Genomic DNA, 17,923 nt, shown 5'->3' with positions numbered 1-17,923 from the left:
ACCAAGTAGAAATATATGATCTACGAATGCGATTTCATAATTGTGGCCACACAAATGTGGGCCCACTAAACAGACGGTTGGGTCAACCATTTTTTTCCAGATGTAAATAAATTGAACGCAGGTTGCACTAAAGATTGGTGAATCTTATCGTACAGGATCCATTTCTAACCGCTTTTTCTGAATGACCATGCTTTGCCGTCCAGGTTCAAAATTTCTTATCCATTTTACCCAGAATTTCGGGAAGTCAAATAGCCATTAAGATAAGTATAAGGGTATTATAGTCATTTCACGCTTCCTCGGTTCTTATATATATATATATGTTCATATTCGTTGCGTCTCCTTGTGTCCTTGGGTTGCCGACTGCAGAGCAACTCTTCCTTCCTTTCTTTATCAAATAAACGCTTGAACGTAAAAGAGAGAAAATTAGGGTTTGTGTTTGTTTCCTAGCTCTTCAAAATTCGAAGTTAGGGTTCACGAAATTCTAGTCGGGTTCAGTTTCGAATCAGTTTGAAGAAACTCTATTGGTTTGTTTATAGAATTCTTCTCGAAATGAGCTAGGGTTTAACAGAATTGATATAGCGTCTCGAATTTAGTATTTCTTTGATTTGAAGGAATAGCTTCATTTGATTCTTTCTTTAACGTTGCTGAAGCAGATTGTGGGTCAATTTTCTGTTTTTTATTATGAATTTTCCATTTATTTTTTGTTTAATGTATTAGAGGAATTAGGGTTTGGTTAATATGGGTATCCAGGGTTTTGAACCCAAGGACGTTGAAGTTGGTGGGGTTGATTGCCGCATCTGTGCCACTGCTGGAGATTTGTGGTTCAGAGTGGCTGCTGGTGGTGGGAAGTTCGATGGTCAGATGGGTGGTTTCAGCCATGAAAGCGAGCATGACTTAGCTGTTATGGTGAGAGATTTCTTGGAGAATGAGAGCGGTGGGACAGATTCATGGTGCAGCAGTGATAGCGACTCTGGAATCTGTGATGTTGCTCATCTCTCTGAGAAGATTTCGGTTAGTTTATCTTTCAATGGTTCTTTTTGTTTATGTGAAATTTAGACTTAAATTATGTCTTTTTCTTCTATATTTGGCTTATTTGGTAGTGATCTTGCTTTAAGTTAAGTTAAACGATAATTATTTCTTAATGTGATAAGGTGATAAAATGTAACCTATAAGATTTTTATGGAAATAAAATAAAACAATAATCAACAACTACTTGAAATAATAAGACAAATACTGATATAAGCCAGTCCAATATTGTTTAATTTAGTGATTGAGGGCTAAACACATTGGAAAGCAACTTTGAGGTTGCGGGTTCAAGTCCAGCTCCTTGTTAGCAATTTGGAATTCGGTAAAATTTCGATTTGTGAAAAACTCGAGTTCTATTTGATTTTTTTTTTTTGTTTTTTTGATAAGTGTAATATAGTTCTATTTGATTTTGGATTGCAAAAATCCAGTCTAAAATTCAATAAATGGAAAATATGTGGCATATGCTTCATACGTGTATTGCCCTTCTCATTTAAAAAAATTCGGTAATATGATAGTGTTGTTAATAGTGATGGTGATGATGAAATTGGTGATGGTGATAGTGAAGGTAATGATATATTGGTAATGGTAATAATGACGGTGGTGATAAGGAGGGCATTGAGGTTATTGTTCTATTGGGTTATAAAAGAAGACCAAAAGTCAAGGGACAAATCATCAATTTGGAAAATTAAGGTGTCTTCTCAAATAAATGTAGAGGATAAAAGGGACATTTGTCACGTAAAAAGGTGGATTCCTCCAAAATTTTGAAGCATGGCCTCTTTCAAAGTCGACTTGTGTTACATGTCACAACTTACAAGTTTACACTTTGCAACATATAACAAGTTACAATAGCATGCTTTTCCCACCGAGTTTTATTCTTTTTAAACTTAAAATGCATGAATTATTCATAATAGTTCAATAATCCGGAGTTGAAAAAAATGAAAAATTCGTGAATTTTTCAAGAATTAAACAGGAGATTGCTAACAAGGTTCTAGCTTACCCATTAAAAAAAGGGTGATCGAGGAAAAGGTGTTACCTTGGATAGGTTTGGTAGAAGTCGTCAAAGGTGGGGTTCTTTTGCAAGATTTCAGTTGTCAGTTACTTCTAACATGGTTCATGTTTGTAGTTAGAAAAGTTGAATTAGTATATGTCCATAGGCCCCTAATACCTGGTTGAAAGTTGAAACTGTTTCAAAGTGAGGAAGGATGTATTCCAAGCCATCTGTAATTCTCTTTCTGCCATGTGTCAAGCCTTGAGAAAACTGTCCTGTCTAGCTCTGCTTGTAGTTTTCCCTAATGGGTGTTTTGGTTTGCAATAGCTTATGTAGCTTGCAACTCAAGAAGGAAATCAAGATTTTAATGATCATTAGACTGGGTAATGGTGCCCTTCTGTTCCCTTCATATAGAGTAGCATAATTCCTTTCATTCCTCTTATTCCCCCTAATGGATGTTTCAGTCCTTTTCGCCCTAATTTTGCTCTAGTTATTATTTTTCCTAATGGATATTTGGTCTGCTTTATAATCATTTGTATTTAGCAATTGAAAAAGGAAATCCAATTTGGTGCTTCATGTGGCTTTCAGGAACATAGGCATTTAGAAAGTGTATCCACTCCCTTAGGTAGGAGATTAGTGTGGCTAAATGGCGGACAGATTGTAAAAGCTTAGACTGTAGTTTATTAATTATCATCATCAGACCATAGGCATAAATTCATTAAAATTCCTTACCATGCATATTTTTCCATGCAATTGGATAGTGAGAGAAACTGTTTTAATATTCAAGTAATCATTCAATTCTTGTTTGAGAATATAGAAAATGTATCCAATTCTGTTGGTTTGAGATTTGGACAGATGAATGACGGAAAGATTGTAAAATCATTGATCGTTGACTATTTATTATCATCATCATATTCACCAAATCCCTTCCCTTATTCTTTAGGTTTGCTATATGAAACCTTAGGGCTTATCTTCTAATGGAGCAAAGTGTTCGAGGATTTTAGAGGGGCTTGCTTCAAGGATTTTGTCTTTAGATGAGAGCTTTTGTGTGTTGCTGTTTTTTATTTTTGTTCTTGTTTCCTTTTTACCCTTCATTGTCTTGGGCTCCTTGTTCTTGGGTGGCTATCTTAGCCTCCCTCTTTATTCTTTTACTAGTAAAATTTTTCTTTGCCTATGAAAAAATTTATTCCATTTTATCAGTGGCCTTTGTCACACTTGACCGAGCAATCTCAAATGCCTGTCCTTTATTTCATTGCAGTTGCCTTTATACTCTCATTTTGTATTCCGTTGTTCCTAATCTTGCGACTTGTTCATCTCAGTGTCCTCATGCCTGTCCTTTATTTCATTGCAGTTGCCTTTATACTCTCATTTTGTATTCCGTTGTTCCTAATCTTGCGACTTGTTCATCTCAGTATCCTCATGCCTGTCCTTTATTTCATTGCAGTTGCCTTTATACTCTCATTTTGTATTCCGTTGTTCCTAATCTTGCGACTTGTTCATCTCAGTATCCTCCTGCCCAACATTATGCTCCATAAATCCTGGATACAATGTAATCTGGTTTATGTGACTGTAAGGTGGGGTTAATCCAAAAATGTGTCTGGGAACATATATGGGATGAGCCTGCATGTTCCATTGATTCATGAATATGTTATTCTTCTGCCTCTAAGTTATATAGTTTGTGGACCAGCTAATTAGTTATGACACTCATATTGTGGAGTGATGCAACCATTTCGTGAGTGTTGGGATCATGTATACCTCCTGACATAGTTTAATTGTGTTGTGTATCCTGTTGTCTGTCAAGTACATTGAATGCAATACATGTGATTCTAGGAAAATGCTATGTTTTGTGGATTGTTAGCTGCCTTACATAATTATCAGTGAACCTGATCTTCATCTAATTGTAGTTTTTGATAGCTAATTAGCCTGATTTGCCAATGGCATGTTATTCTGTAGTCATACAAGCACAAAGTGGATCAATATGAGAGCGAATTGTTGTCGACAGTGCATTCTCTATTACTTTCTATCAATGAGACGAAACTTCATTTTGTGAAATCAAGTTCGTGCAATGCCAGCTGCATCAGGTTTTCTCTGGCAAAGCTTTTGAGATCATCCAGTTATGATGCAGCTGTATGTGTATCCAAATGGCAGAATTATGGGAAGATCCCAAGAGGTACAGCTGATAAATCTATTAACTCCAATCTACCATCCCTTGATTGTTTTATTGCTTCTTGTGGTTTGACCAACCATGTGTTAGGTCATGATGGGACAGTTAGGGTCATCCGTTCGGTCATTTTTATCTCACATTTATAATTTTTTTTGTATTGCTTGTTATTTAAGGTGATTATGAATATATTGATGTGCTCATTCATCGTGGTAATGGGAGTTCTGAACGTTTGATCATCGATATTGATTTCCGAAGCCACTTTGAAATTGCAAGAGCAGTCAAATTTTATGATGGAATATTGAGTTCTCTTCCAGTAGTTTATGTTGGTTCTCTTTCCAAGCTGAAACAGTTTCTTCAAGTTATGGTAGAAGCTGCGAGATACTCTCTCAAGCAGAACTCCATGCCTCTACCTCCATGGAGGTCCTTTGCATATTTGGAAGCTAAGTGGTATTCCACTTATCAAAGAAAGCTCTGTCCAGATGAAGAAACTAACCATGACGCCCATTTTTCTGATCATCAGCAGTGCATTGGACATTTGAAGAGCTTAAAAACTTCTCTCCAATCTGAAATCGAAGCGGAACAATTGTTGAAACCCATAAACAGTGATAATAACCGGAGACTGAAGCTGGGAAGGCGAAGACACTCGTTCAGAGAGCCCCATGAAGAGGTACAGATTGCTGTTGGGTGAAACAAAATTGATTTTGTCAGATTAAATACTATACCGGGAATTGATCAAAAAAAAAAAAATACTATACTGGGAGGCTTCTCTTCTAGAAGAATCAAATAAAATAGAACCATAAAATGGGTGGTTCACATAGCTAACATCAATAACTATAACACTCCATACATGGTGGTGGGGGAACAATTTTCATTTTGCATCCTGTACAGCTTGGATGCTTGGTGGAGCAACCGTACTTCGCAAATATATTTTTTGAAGTTTAAGCCACTACTTGGTACATGCTTGATCCTGGTGCACCACTTTGCAGATTATATTTGTTCTTTTTTGCTATTTTTTTTTTATAGAATAAATTCCTTGCCTTTTATTTTACCGGGCATTGAAAATTCTATTTTTTTTTTTTCCCTTTCTTTTCTCTATATATACGGTGTTTCCTCTTCCCATAAATTCCAATTTGAATATATTTACCAGCAGCCCTTGTCTGATTCATTGGTTTGAATTGGTTTTTATTTTATTTTTATAGTTGTTAATATAATAATGCCTGTTGCTTTTATTGAATTTTTTACTGCAATCTGTTTTTCTTTAGGTCTCAGTGCTTCTCAGCTTAACTTTTAGGAAAGCATTCAAAAATTAGTGTATCTTCTTTACTTTTTTAACCTGGCAAGTATGATTACTGGTCAGTAATTAGTCGTTGGAGGCATACTTTTGGTTAGAAAATGAACCGAAAAAAAAAAACAAACAAACGCAAGATGCAATCACACAAAGAAACATGGAGATTTTATGTGGTTCCCTCTAGATTGAGGTACGTCCATGGATCATACCGATTTTACTATGAAGAGAAAACTTGCAATTATAGATTACACCCTTTTACCAAACAAGAAATATAAATACCTTAGGAAATTTAATTAGGATTTTACATAATATTAGTGAAATTACGAAAATACCCTTGGAAAATTTTCTTTCCCCAGTGAGCTCACCGTCGAGCTCAACCAGCGTGAAGGCCTGGGTTGATTTACAATACCTCCTTGTTGACCCATAACATCAGGCTCCACAAACCACAACGGTTTTAAACCCAGGCCTTGGCATCATCAGCAGTGCAGACTTCAACAATATCTTTAGAAATTTCATCTTTTTTAATTTATATGTTATGGGTTTAGACAGGAAGCAATATGCTAGCAGTTCTCTTTATTATCAAGTAGTAATTTTGATTGTCATGAAGGATGTGATTAATCAGGTGGTTAAGATCGACCATCACTCCTTTTGTTTTGAACTGAGGTACTTGGGCCTCTTAGAGCACCTGATTAATTGTCGGGCACATGCGGCCCCCCACCAGGGATAAATCCTTGAGGCGTGGACTTGGCCATCTCACCAACCCGAAGATGGTTACCTCCAACACTCTGTCGTGGTGAAGATCTAGATCATCAAACATAATGTCTTCCTGGTAGTCACCAGTCAGGATCTTATGTAGCTGGGTAGCGGCCCAACTCCAAGTCTCCTTTGGTTAAGAAGTAGCACTTCTATCAGGTCTAATGACACGAACTTTATAGCTAGCGATACCTGATTATTCTACAGAAAGTAAGGGTATCAATAGCAGGCCAATGGAGCCTGCAAACGTAGGGCCAGGCTCAATAATTTTCAGCCCGTCAAATCCACTGTGCTAGGGCTTTATAGTGCTCAACCCGGCCCAGCTTGATCCGCTACTAAATCAAATATTCAAAATATATTTATATTTATATTTAGTTATATAAAAGTAAATGTATGGTCTACTTAAACTTTAACCAGCATCTATAAACTTTATAGGTTAATAAGAGATAACACACACACACACACACAAAAATTATTTATTTATTTATTTGAAAAATACAAATTTTGTTTTTTCATTAGAAATATTGAATTTTAGTCATTTTATTCTCTATCTAAATCCAGTAGTCAAGACCGAGCCACTAAGGCCACGCTAGGGTTCAGTAGAGTTAGTCCAGGGCTAGTCTAGTTAGAGCCCACCTCTTTAGGGCATCCATTGATACCCCTTACCGAAATCCCATTGCTTCAATCTCATGCCAAAAAGGTTGAAGAGATTTCAAAGCGTAGAGGATGAAGCAGTATGTTCTTGGGAGAAAAATCGATGTGGTTCTTGGCATGAGGTTGGAGATGAAGGCATTAACTTAACGTCATTTTGTTAAACATACGGCTGTGATGAGTGGAAAAACAAATGTTTCCTAGGGATCTCTATGTCACGCCTTTGGAAAATCTCTTAAGAATATCTTCCTATCTCAGCGCCGTTTGTTTGATAGAGAGCCTGTATGTATGATATTCTCGGGCTTGTAGCACCACACCACAATCATACTTAAATTTCTATGTTTGATTGGATCAAAGGGAACATGTTCAATGGCAAATGTGGATGGAGACGATTATGTCTAGCCATTTAATATTTTCCATCCGATATTATATTATCACTTCCCCTGTATGTTTGAGTTTCCCTATGAATGATTTACATGCAATATTTTGGATTTAGAATTTTTTTTTATTATTTTAAGGTGCAATTTAGTTAATGTACTTTATTAAAGATATTTCCTATTTAAAATTTTTTTTTTTTAAAAAAACAAGGTTTTGTTATTTTAATATTGATACAGGTGAAGTCGTGTTGGAGTGATCTCAAGATGGGATCTCACATAGCACACCCCATCCACTCTCACGTCAAGATGTGCTATGTGAGGTCTTAGGTCACTCAACATTATTCTATTAGGTTTAGATTGGGAAGCCCTGGCCACTATACCCAACAACAACATGCTTTGGGGTGGTTTAGTTTGGTTTGATTCCAATGGCATTTTTGTTCGGTTTGATATCGATCTCAATTTGACCTGAAATAGGATCAAACCTAATCAAGTTGCACCCCCAATGACTTATTATCTGACATTGGAGATCTCAGGCCAAATTCCCTCTATGGGGCGTTTTTTTTATTTATTTTTATCCATCGGACTCGTAACATGGCAGGTACGATCGTGCGGTCCAACATGACTCCCACTGTTTCCAGGAACTTGTTTTGGACGAATCTGATTTTGGCATATGTTATTTGTCTAGAATAGCGACACGTGGATGATCTATCTCTATCTTTTATTTTATATTTGAGTTGAATGGTCCCTGGCACTGGCAGTATCCCTTTCAGCACCAAATTGGGGATGGGATGAGCGTGACAACTCAATGTATTGAAGAGTGAGAGTTTTAGAGACTCTTGACCCCCTCACCAATCCCCATATTATTCTCTGCAGGATTCGTCTCGGAACACTCTTTTATTTGAGGATGGTAGAATTTTTTCTATTTTTTCAAAAAAAAAAAAAAAAAAATTTTTGTTTTTTTGGTAGAATGTTTATTAAATAATTGAAGATAAATTAATTTTTTAGATATAAAACAACAATTGAGCCCGTTAATCTTAAAATATTTTTAGGGACATTTTTTTGTTTTTTGTTTTTTTTTTTTGAGAAAGTGAGAGAAAAGTGACTGATTCTTTGATAACAAATTATTACTTGTGTTTATGTAAATTATTATTTTTCGGTTTATGAATTATACAAATAATCAAATGTCATTAATATCCTTATAATTAATTATGAAATTAAAAATTAATTATCAACCTCATAATCTAATGGGAATGATCATCATTCGATCCATATGAAAATTAACCAAAATGCCTTATTTTAAACCTCATCTCAAACACTCATATTATGTGTAAAAAAATTTGAGATTCGCCATGAACATCAAGGTTCTCTCTTTTTTTTATAAGAAAAATTACTTAAAAGACCTTAGTGGAGGGATTTATTTCTAAACAATCCCTAAGTTTTGGACGATAGCTAGATAGGACATTTATTAATCTTTTTTATTTGTTAATGGTCTCTCAGTATTGGCCAACTTACCACTTTTTTTATTTATTGTTGAGTTCACAATTTTTATTGTCGAACTCACCACTGGTAAAATCCACCCCATTTTTTTATTTTTGAGCTTTTTCAACTACAATACATGGAAAGGTTAACTAACAACTTGAGATAACAACTTGTTTAGATGATTTCCAACTAAAAGAATCATTCTTGATTGGTTTTCATTTAAAAACTAAGAAAAAAAAAAGTTAGAAGATTCTAATCTTTTATAATTAAAAAATGTTTGAAAAACCTTTAGAAAATTGTTTCTTCTTCTTCCTTCTTAAATTCTTTTAGACAGAATGAGGTTTTCAAAACTCGACTGAAATATCAAAAATCCAATTTTTTTGGATGAAAACAATGAGATCGAATGGTTATGACATTCAATTATGAGAAATGTGGTAGATGAGGTCTAATTGAAAAAAGAAAAATTTACTAAATAGACTATTAAGAGATCATATAAAATTTAGGGATTATTTAGAAAAAAAATTCCTCCGCTAAGGTCCTTTAAATAATTTTTTTTCTTTTTTAAATGAGCTCAAGGTTCTCCCTCTTTCAACTTTCAAACCGATTAAAATTTATTTTTAGAGAAATTTAAGATATTTGATTTTTTTTTTAAAAAAAATTAAAAGACTTTTAACATAAAAGATTGAAGAGTTCAAAAACAAAGAGTTTTTAAAGAAATCAAAGGATTTTGGTGTAAAGAATTGAGGAAAGGGTATTTAGATAATCCGTATTGGTCTTTCATTGAAGACCTGCTCAAGAGATATGTGTCTTCACTAGAAGACCCAAGATATTATAAAAAAAACCAAAACTGGTAATGTCCAAATTACCCTCCCAGTTTTGTCCTAAAAGAGCCTCATCATGGAGTTTACACTGTGAGATTATCCTTCCTAGATTCCATCGTTGGACATCTCGAGGATTAGAAGGGGTCAATGGTACCCCTAGTCCGATGGCAGCAACTCTAGAAGAAAAAATGATGGAGAGAAGCACTAAAGGGAGGCAACCAGTCCTACTTTTCAGCAGAGAATGGACAGACCCCCGGATCTCCTCAATTTTACTGTGTGATACGTCTCACTCACACTTTCTCTCCCCAAAGTACCCACCCACATTTATTTAATTTCCAAAAAAGAATTAATAGAGGCCAAACGGCCACTACTCCCTAAAGTTATTTGAGGGTTTTTTTTCTTGTTTGAAAGGGTAAAAAAAACTTGATAGTAGGACACTAGTCTTAATAAATGTTATAAAATTATATTTATAAATTAAATTCAGTTCCATTTGAATTTTTTTTTTTTTTTTTTGAACTTTCTATAATAGAAGCATTTAATTAGAATGATAAATAAGTGACGATGGATTTACTGTATTTCCATTGATTTGACTTGGAATGATCTCCAGATTGTACTACATATTGCACATCTTGATGTGAAATTGTGTAGAAACCATATATGCTTTTTATTCGTATCTCGATGAAAGTATCTATCATTTTTACACACTTACACGTCAAGATGTGTAATATGAGATACAATCTTGAGGTTGCTTCAGCATTATTCATTTTTATTTTTACCTTCATTTTCATTTTGAGATGGCTCAAATTTGGCTTGCAAGCTCGTTAGGACCAAATTAGGGTTTAGTTTACTTAAGGCTCATTGCAAGTTAGGACTCGTCTAAGGTACAATTCACATTTTTAAGATTGTGTTAATCTTAGGATTCAACCAAGCCCACACCAAACCAACCCATTGACCATCCTAAATTTCCTATTTACTTTTTGTTGCCCAACATGAGGTTAGAATCGTAAAGATGTATTTTCGCTATTTTGATAAGGTGGACTGAATTTTATTATACTAAAATTTGGTACAAATGATAAAATTACTTAATACAACGTAATGTAGTTTTCTTTTTTTAATTATTATTATAGTAAATACTCCCTAAATTTTGGATGTTAACTTAATATTTGTCACTCAAAGTATTTTTTTTAGCTAAATACCCTTGATCTTGAATATGAAAATTTAATAACTAAAAATAATCATTCCTTTTCGAATATGAATGCCCCTCTTACCTTACTTGAAATTTTCTAATGGTTATTGTGATGTCATGTAATCGATTGGTGACAGTAATTAATATTTTCTTAGTCTTCAATGTCTTATTCTGCAAAAAAGTAAGTTATTTAACATTTTTTTGATAAAAAATATCTCATTTTCATCAAAATATGTTATTGTATCGTGAAGGGAGGATCATATTTTTGGTACTTTGAATATTTTCTTAAAACTTAAGAAGTATTTAGTAAGAGAACCCCTATTAAGCAATTTTCTCTAAAAATTATGATCAATTATTATTATTAGTAGTAGTAGTATTTTATCCTTCTCATCACATCAATGTTAAGAGCCGATCTATACACTAAAGAGATAAGATATATCTTATACACTTATCGGATCCAAGTTGAGTGAGTCAAAGCCCAATCTTATCGGGCCAAGTCAGATTCGGGTTTATTTCTAATTTTATAAAAGAAAATAAAGTCATGTATCTTTTAAAAAATTTCTTTTCTTTTTTATTTTGATAACTGGGTATCCCCGAAGATAACAGGCTAGACCCGCAACTAGGCTTTGCCTAGTCCATAGACTATGGTCTTATCCAAGAACTAGTCCTGGGGCACGTGCAACGCCCACACATCACACACATTAGGTAAGTGAGGTGCGTCCTCGAGGAATTAATGCTCATAATGGTTATCAAACTCACGACATACGGGCATTAATCGTTTATCGGTTTGAAATTGTCATCGAGCCAACCCCTCGGGGTTAAAATCATCTAATATTATTTTCATTAAAAAAAAAATTGCCTACTATGTGGTCGAAATCCGGTGAACGGCTACAATGAATCCAACCGCATTGATCCGAAGTCGTTCCTAGCACCTCCCTCTCCGCGATGGCGTAGTACTTGCCAAAATCACTTCAACGCTTAGTCCTTAGTACTGGTTAGATTTTAATCTCCTCGAAAAGATCCATCTCAATAGTGCTTATTGTGCTATTTATCCCTCCTAACCGCCCATAAGGTTTCATCCTCTATAGGTTGTAATCATTGGATTTTTACTAACTCTATGGAGTTGTTTACATAATTGAGAGCTTCTGGATTGATTGTACTTACCTACATAAATCTCTTCTGGGATCTCCAGGATTGCCGTGCACACAACAATTTTACGATTTTCCTATAATTTGACTTAACCTACTTGGCAGGCCTGGTCTGACTTATTGTTGTGCTGCCCTGCCAGCCAGACTAGGGAGGTCCCTGCTCTGACCTACCTTGCCTGCAGGATTGAGCCTCATATCCTATTCTGCGTCTGTACCACTTAGTCGATTTGGACACGTGTATGACTTATATTAACACACAATTATTTCCCTCTATTACATCCCAATTTCTTATATTATTGAGCACACCCCAATTAAAGATTAAAACACATTCTTCAAACATTATCAAGGTTTAGTTTAGATTATAATCACAACGTTACAAAATATTATAAGACTCATTCAAACAATTCCCGTAGATTCTTATAATGATGATTAGGCTCATATAAAATCTTAAAACGAAAAAAATAGAAATTTAGAAGGGAAAAAAAATGAGACACCCCAAACTTCACTAATCTCCAACTATTCACTTTTATTTTCTTTATTTTTGATTGGGGTGTAATAAGTAAAATTTTGTGTGCTAATAGCAATTCTTTAAAAAAAAAAATCTAATATTATCCTAACTAAGAAACTAGTTAGTGATGAAAATAAAAATATTATTTATAATATATTTTAATTTACTCCATAAAGTCATATACATCCAAAATATATTATTTAAGCGGTTACATGGATTTAATGGGTGAGGCCTTAATCCTTCTTTTTGGAGGGCAGATCGGGCCGGGTTAAAGGGCCAATGGATTAAATTGACAACCCAAATAAGTAGGGCTTACTACATAGAATTCTGATTCTGTACTTCACAGTGTTAGTTAAATGTACATAACTTTGTATACAGCGAAATAATGAAGTGAGGGTAAAATTTGTTCTTTATTGGGTAAAAAGTTGATACTGTGCAGCTGTAAATATGAGTGGGGGGCGTCAGGATTCAGGACTATAAAAGACTAAACGGGGTATTTTTGTACTTTCCCTCAGAAAGGATAACAGTAAGGTTGAAGCGGGAGGAGGACCACCACGTTGAGGATGCGACGTAACATATCGCTGACATCTGAACGAGGGAGAGGACTGAGTGGCAGAGGTCGAGTCACATCAACTCGTCTCGTTGTGCCGCGAAGAGCGGACTACAGTGTGTACAGTACTACACAATGAGATTATCTGCCACGTCGTTATGTTAATGATGCCGGGGAAAATCCTACCACCACCACCACTATACTCCGTACGACCTCAGAATCGCTTTTTCCAAGACACTAATCCCGAGGCCCTTCCTGATCGCACTTCAATGTCTAAATTAATTAACGAATTTTCTCTTTTAAACCTCAAACGACGTTTGATGTAAGGCATTAAAAAACCTAATTCCCCAATTCTAAGCGATACGTTTGACGGTGTATTTCAAACTTAGTTTGAGACCTTAACTTTCCCTAAATAATTTGGTAAATCTTTCATGAAACTAAAACATATATGTTACGAGCTCTTTCAAACCTCTCTTTGAGCAGAAAAATAAAAATAAAAACAGATTTTAAAAGGATCTGTAAAAATAGATAAATAAAAGATAAAAAAGAGAATTTATCTATTAAAAAAATGTCAAGAAATGTTGTTTGCATCCACTGTCTTAAGTTCCTCACCTCTTAAGATGATTTTCTTGACGCAACATTGCAGGTGTCGATAAGCTTACTTGGCAAAGTTTTTAAGTGATGATATCAGAGATTTGAGTTCAAATTCTATGATTATCAAGCTATTGAATTTATTAAAAGATAGTTTTGTTAATTATAAAATAAAATAAAAAAGATTCTTGATCAAAGTTTTAAAACTTGGTTTCATGTCTTGTCTCGTCCATTTCTAATACTGAGTTGTCTTGGATGAGTTTTTTAATACATTTGAGATGTCTTGTTCAAAAATGAAAAAAATGAACATGGGGTTCTAAATCTCGTCTGCTACATTGTCTTGTCCATCTCGTCCATGGCTAATACAAAGATGACTCGGGCGATACGTCTCGATCTTGGACAAGTTTTGAAACCATGCACCAGATGTTTGTCATTTAGAAATCAACACTCCAACCATTTTCCCACCAACTCTGTACACAAAATTAGTGGACTTATAATGAACTCAATTGATTTGTACTTGTAATTAAATATTGGAGGTTGAAGAGTAATTGAAAGAAAAATATAATTGCTGATTTTTCTTTAGAAGAGAAGAACAAGAAAATGAAATTTGTATCTTCAATGGGTTGAGACATTTATCTTTTATAGATATCCAAGGGTCATGTTAAATCAATGCAATTGTTGGACATGACACCCATATAAAGAGAAAATAAAAAGATGTGATTTTGAGGTATTTAGACTAGAAGAAGAGAACTCAATGTCTGGTATTAAGGCCAATGATTCTCTTTTTCAAAATTCAAATGTAAGGATTTGAATCAAAATAGCCAATAATCGACGGTAACTAAGAGTTATAACAACTAGTAAAGAATAACACTCCCTGTGGTTTGTGAGATAATGAAAATTCCTCACTCGAGTCTCTAGTAAAAAATGAGCTCTAAATTCATATTTGATATATCAAAGATCAAAATAGTCAATGGTATCAAGTGATATTAACCTCGCATTACACTCTAAGCTTACCTAAACCAAATCGCCAAAGTTAAGGATCAAGATCCAAACACACAATGATTACTTTTTGTAGTTGGAAGGCATTGTTGAATTTATGTAAAAAATAAACACATGTAATCATGAGTGAACAATGCATGAATTGACAAGTGGCATAACTTTGCACATGCATCTGAAGGAACTAACCTCTATAATTATCAATATGCATTTTGGATGACACGCGCCTTAATGTGCATAAGGACAAAAGACTTGAGACATGAAGAAAAATCATGTGACGTGATCTAAAAAGGTGATATCATTAGAGAACTAAGTGATACAATTAAAAACATAAGAAAAAAAAATCTATACATAGGGTGTTTACAATGAAGAAAGTTTTGATATTTTTGTTGATTACAATTTAAACTCTACTAATTTTAAAGCTTACTTCATTGTCAAAGTGTTTGTAAGTTGAGTTACATCAGGATTCAAAAAATGAGAAAATATGATATGAAATATAGAGGCACCCGTACAATTTCTGAGGCTTCACAATGCTCATGTGGCTAACGTGACTCATAACCTATTTTCAAATGGAAGTAAATGAGAGGGGGCGCTATGCAAACCTAAAATCACCTCTTTGGCAAAGGGTGTGTTTGAAAACCGTAGGTTGAGCATGAAAGCTAGGAACTCATGCCAATTTGAGGAAATTGTGTGTTTGCAATGCATAAATGACGAGAATTATCGACCTGCCAACTCTTCAACTTTCTAAAAAATGGACTTTTCAACTTTCATCCTCGAGGGCAGGGGCGGATTTAGAGAGGGGGTTGTGGGGAAACTTGCCCCCACAAGAGTTTTCAAATTCTATGAATTAATGTACTATTGTGACAAATTTTAGCGACGGATAAAGAAATCTGCCATTATTGCCCCAACAACTTTTTTTTCCACTCTTAGTTGCCCCCACAACTATTTTTTTCACTCTTCATTGTCCCCACAAATTTTTTTCTACTCTTGGTTGCCCTCACATGAGCAAAATCTTGGCTCCACCCCTGCTCGAGGGATGAAAGTTGACAACTCCCTTCATCTAACAACTTTTTGAAAAGGATTCAAAGATAATCATCATCTTTCTATCTCTTTCTTTGATCTAGAAAGCAAAAGAAGACTACGAACTAGAAACATGGTTAATTGCATACGATTCTCATTTTTCATCCTTTCCCTCAGTCAATATCAACAAAAACTACAACAATAGCAAAAATCATGCCTCCATGAGAGTATGTATAGTTTAAAGCTTCTCATCCTCACTAAAATCTCAACATAAATATGCAATTCGTACAGTTCGCCATTAATGGATAGATCAGATCTCTTTTTTATGTTATTTTTGAGAGTGATTGGTTCCATGTTTCTCACTTCCCTCTCTCTATGTATTTTTCTCTAGTGTTAATTGTGTTCCTCTTCAACCCATTGATCGTACTTCCTTTTAATTGAGTATTGTGAATCGATTGCTTCTAAAAATTAGAATCAACAAGAACGAAAAGGAGGGTTACAACTTGTTCCTATAATGTAAAATTTTTGTTTTTTATTTTCTTGCTTTTATACCAACCAAACACCAAAGTTAGAACTAACTTTCAATCTCAACTCTCAGAAGTTGAACTTTTGAAAGTTGAACTCTCACAATTAACTCTCGTTTGCCAAACACACCCTAAAGGTAATAGAGAACTATCACATTAACGGAAGGGTCAAAGTAAAAAATTTCAAAGGGCAAAGAAAGAAATTTGTCGTGTTAACAAGATAAAGAGAGAAACCTCACATGCCAACTTTAATGGAAGTAGATAATGAAGTTTTTTTCTTTTTTTCTTTTTTAAGGTACAATATATATTTGCGTATAGAATTGATAACTAATGATGGTTGAGATAATCATTACATTATAATGTTATATTAGCTCAAGTCATTTGCATGACATATTGATTTCCATTTGAACACAGAATCTTTGAATAAAATACCCCTATAATTTCAAACTTAATCCAAAAAAGTACATTACCTAAAATAGTAATAATAGGTTCATACCTATAAAAATTGAATTATTTATTTCATTCCAAATTCCTTAACAAAATAGTGAATCTCATAAATTAATTAAAAAACGATATAAAATAAGACCAACCAAGTTATCAATTAACCTACAATATTTTAGGTGAGTAGACCCATCTATATTTTGGTGAATATTTGAGATAAGCTCAGGTTTAAGATTAATACTTATTGTCCCCCTCCCTCAATGTGAAGAGTTATTGTGCTCTTATTTCATGTTTAGAGTTATTGAGAAGATCTTAACAAAGAGAATACATCTTTGTCTAAGTTAAATTTATATGATTTATATACAAAAAAAAAAAAAAAAAAAAAAAAAAAAAACTACCTATTAGTCCCATCTAAATTGAATCATAAAATTAACAAAGATTTTAACTACACATGTACATTGATATATGAAATAAACAACAATGCTCATTTTTTATTTTTTATTTTTAGCAAAATTTTTTTCTTATTAACTTAATAAGATTTTTGTCTTGCTTAAAGTGGATTACCACATCAACAATCCAACACTACAGTCCTCAAATTTTCATTGAAAAATTAAAATTCAAAAGAATAATTCATAAAATAATATATTTTTTTTTATATACTTAATCGAAGATTTTGAAAATGGATAGTTATCAAACTTCCACGTCACTCCTAAAATTAAAATTAAAAATTAAAACGAGAAAAATAATTCTAATGATAGTCATAGTGTTTTTTAATAATTTAGAGCATTGTATTTTTGAAAGAAGCGCAGACGCTTCAAAATTTTGAAGGAATCCCTCAATTAAGATGACACGTGGTGACTTGTGAGATGTATTTCAAATGTTAATGAAAATATTGAAGGTTAAAATGTTAAAAAAAAAAGTTGTCAGGTTGAAGTGATGATTCTGTCGACTGATGAAAGGGATAAAAATGTCCCAAAAATGGAAGTGATTTGATATTCAAGCAACCATTTTGATTTGACTTCCATATAACCTAAATCATAAAATTATAATCACTTATTAGGCTTTGATTTGAGAAGTCTTTTGTTAAACCCTTCCTTCGTACATTGTTTTCACGTTCACGCCCGCGCAAAACTGTATCAGTATGAGAGAGAGAAAAAATTACGTAAAAAGGCAGCGCATTTTAAGCGCTGAAGTCGAGCGTACGCCGTAGGATCAATGAGAAAAAACTTTGAAGCGGACATCCACATTCAAATTTTGAAGAAGCCATCTTCATTGAATTACACGTGGCATTTTTAAGGAGGTATTTTAAAATTTTGGAAACATAGCCACGTGTCTTATAACGAGCAGGGTTTCTTCATAATTTTGAAGTGTCCTGTCTACTTCAAAGTTGGACTCCTCAGCATCTATACGAT

The 17,923-nt window shown here is 34.0% G+C and overlaps 1 protein-coding gene across 1 annotated transcript; it reads left to right on the top strand.

Moving 5' to 3' along the window:
• The first annotated feature begins 337 nt into the window (after nt 1-337).
• On the top strand, nt 338-5,327 carry LOC147399976 (uncharacterized). Its single transcript, XM_086445562.1, has 3 exons — nt 338-1,011; nt 3,968-4,184; nt 4,352-5,327. The coding sequence occupies exons 1-3, from the start codon at nt 739-741 to the stop codon at nt 4,864-4,866; spliced, it is 1,005 nt and encodes a 334-aa protein (XP_086301688.1). The 5' UTR covers nt 338-738; the 3' UTR covers nt 4,867-5,327.
• The last annotated feature ends 12,596 nt before the right edge of the window (nt 5,328-17,923 follow it).

This window comes from Akebia trifoliata, chromosome 6 (genome assembly GCF_017979445.1).
Source record: "Akebia trifoliata isolate Shusen 1 chromosome 6, ASM1797944v1, whole genome shotgun sequence".
Lineage (NCBI taxonomy): Eukaryota > Viridiplantae > Streptophyta > Magnoliopsida > Ranunculales > Lardizabalaceae > Akebia > Akebia trifoliata.
The sequence above is the reverse complement of the archived record's forward strand: the minus strand, read 5'-3'. Positions and strand labels throughout refer to the sequence as shown.

Bases quoted from the DNA above. Each gene is read 5' to 3' on its own strand.
- LOC147399976 (XM_086445562.1), top strand. From the start codon at position 739: ATGGGTATCCAGGGTTTTGAACCCAAGGACGTTGAAGTTGGTGGGGTT. The intron at 1,012-3,967 runs GTTAGTTTATCT...GTTATTCTGTAG, and splicing joins ATCTCTCTGAGAAGATTTCG to TCATACAAGCACAAAGTGGA. The intron at 4,185-4,351 runs GTACAGCTGATA...TTGTTATTTAAG, and splicing joins TTATGGGAAGATCCCAAGAG to GTGATTATGAATATATTGAT.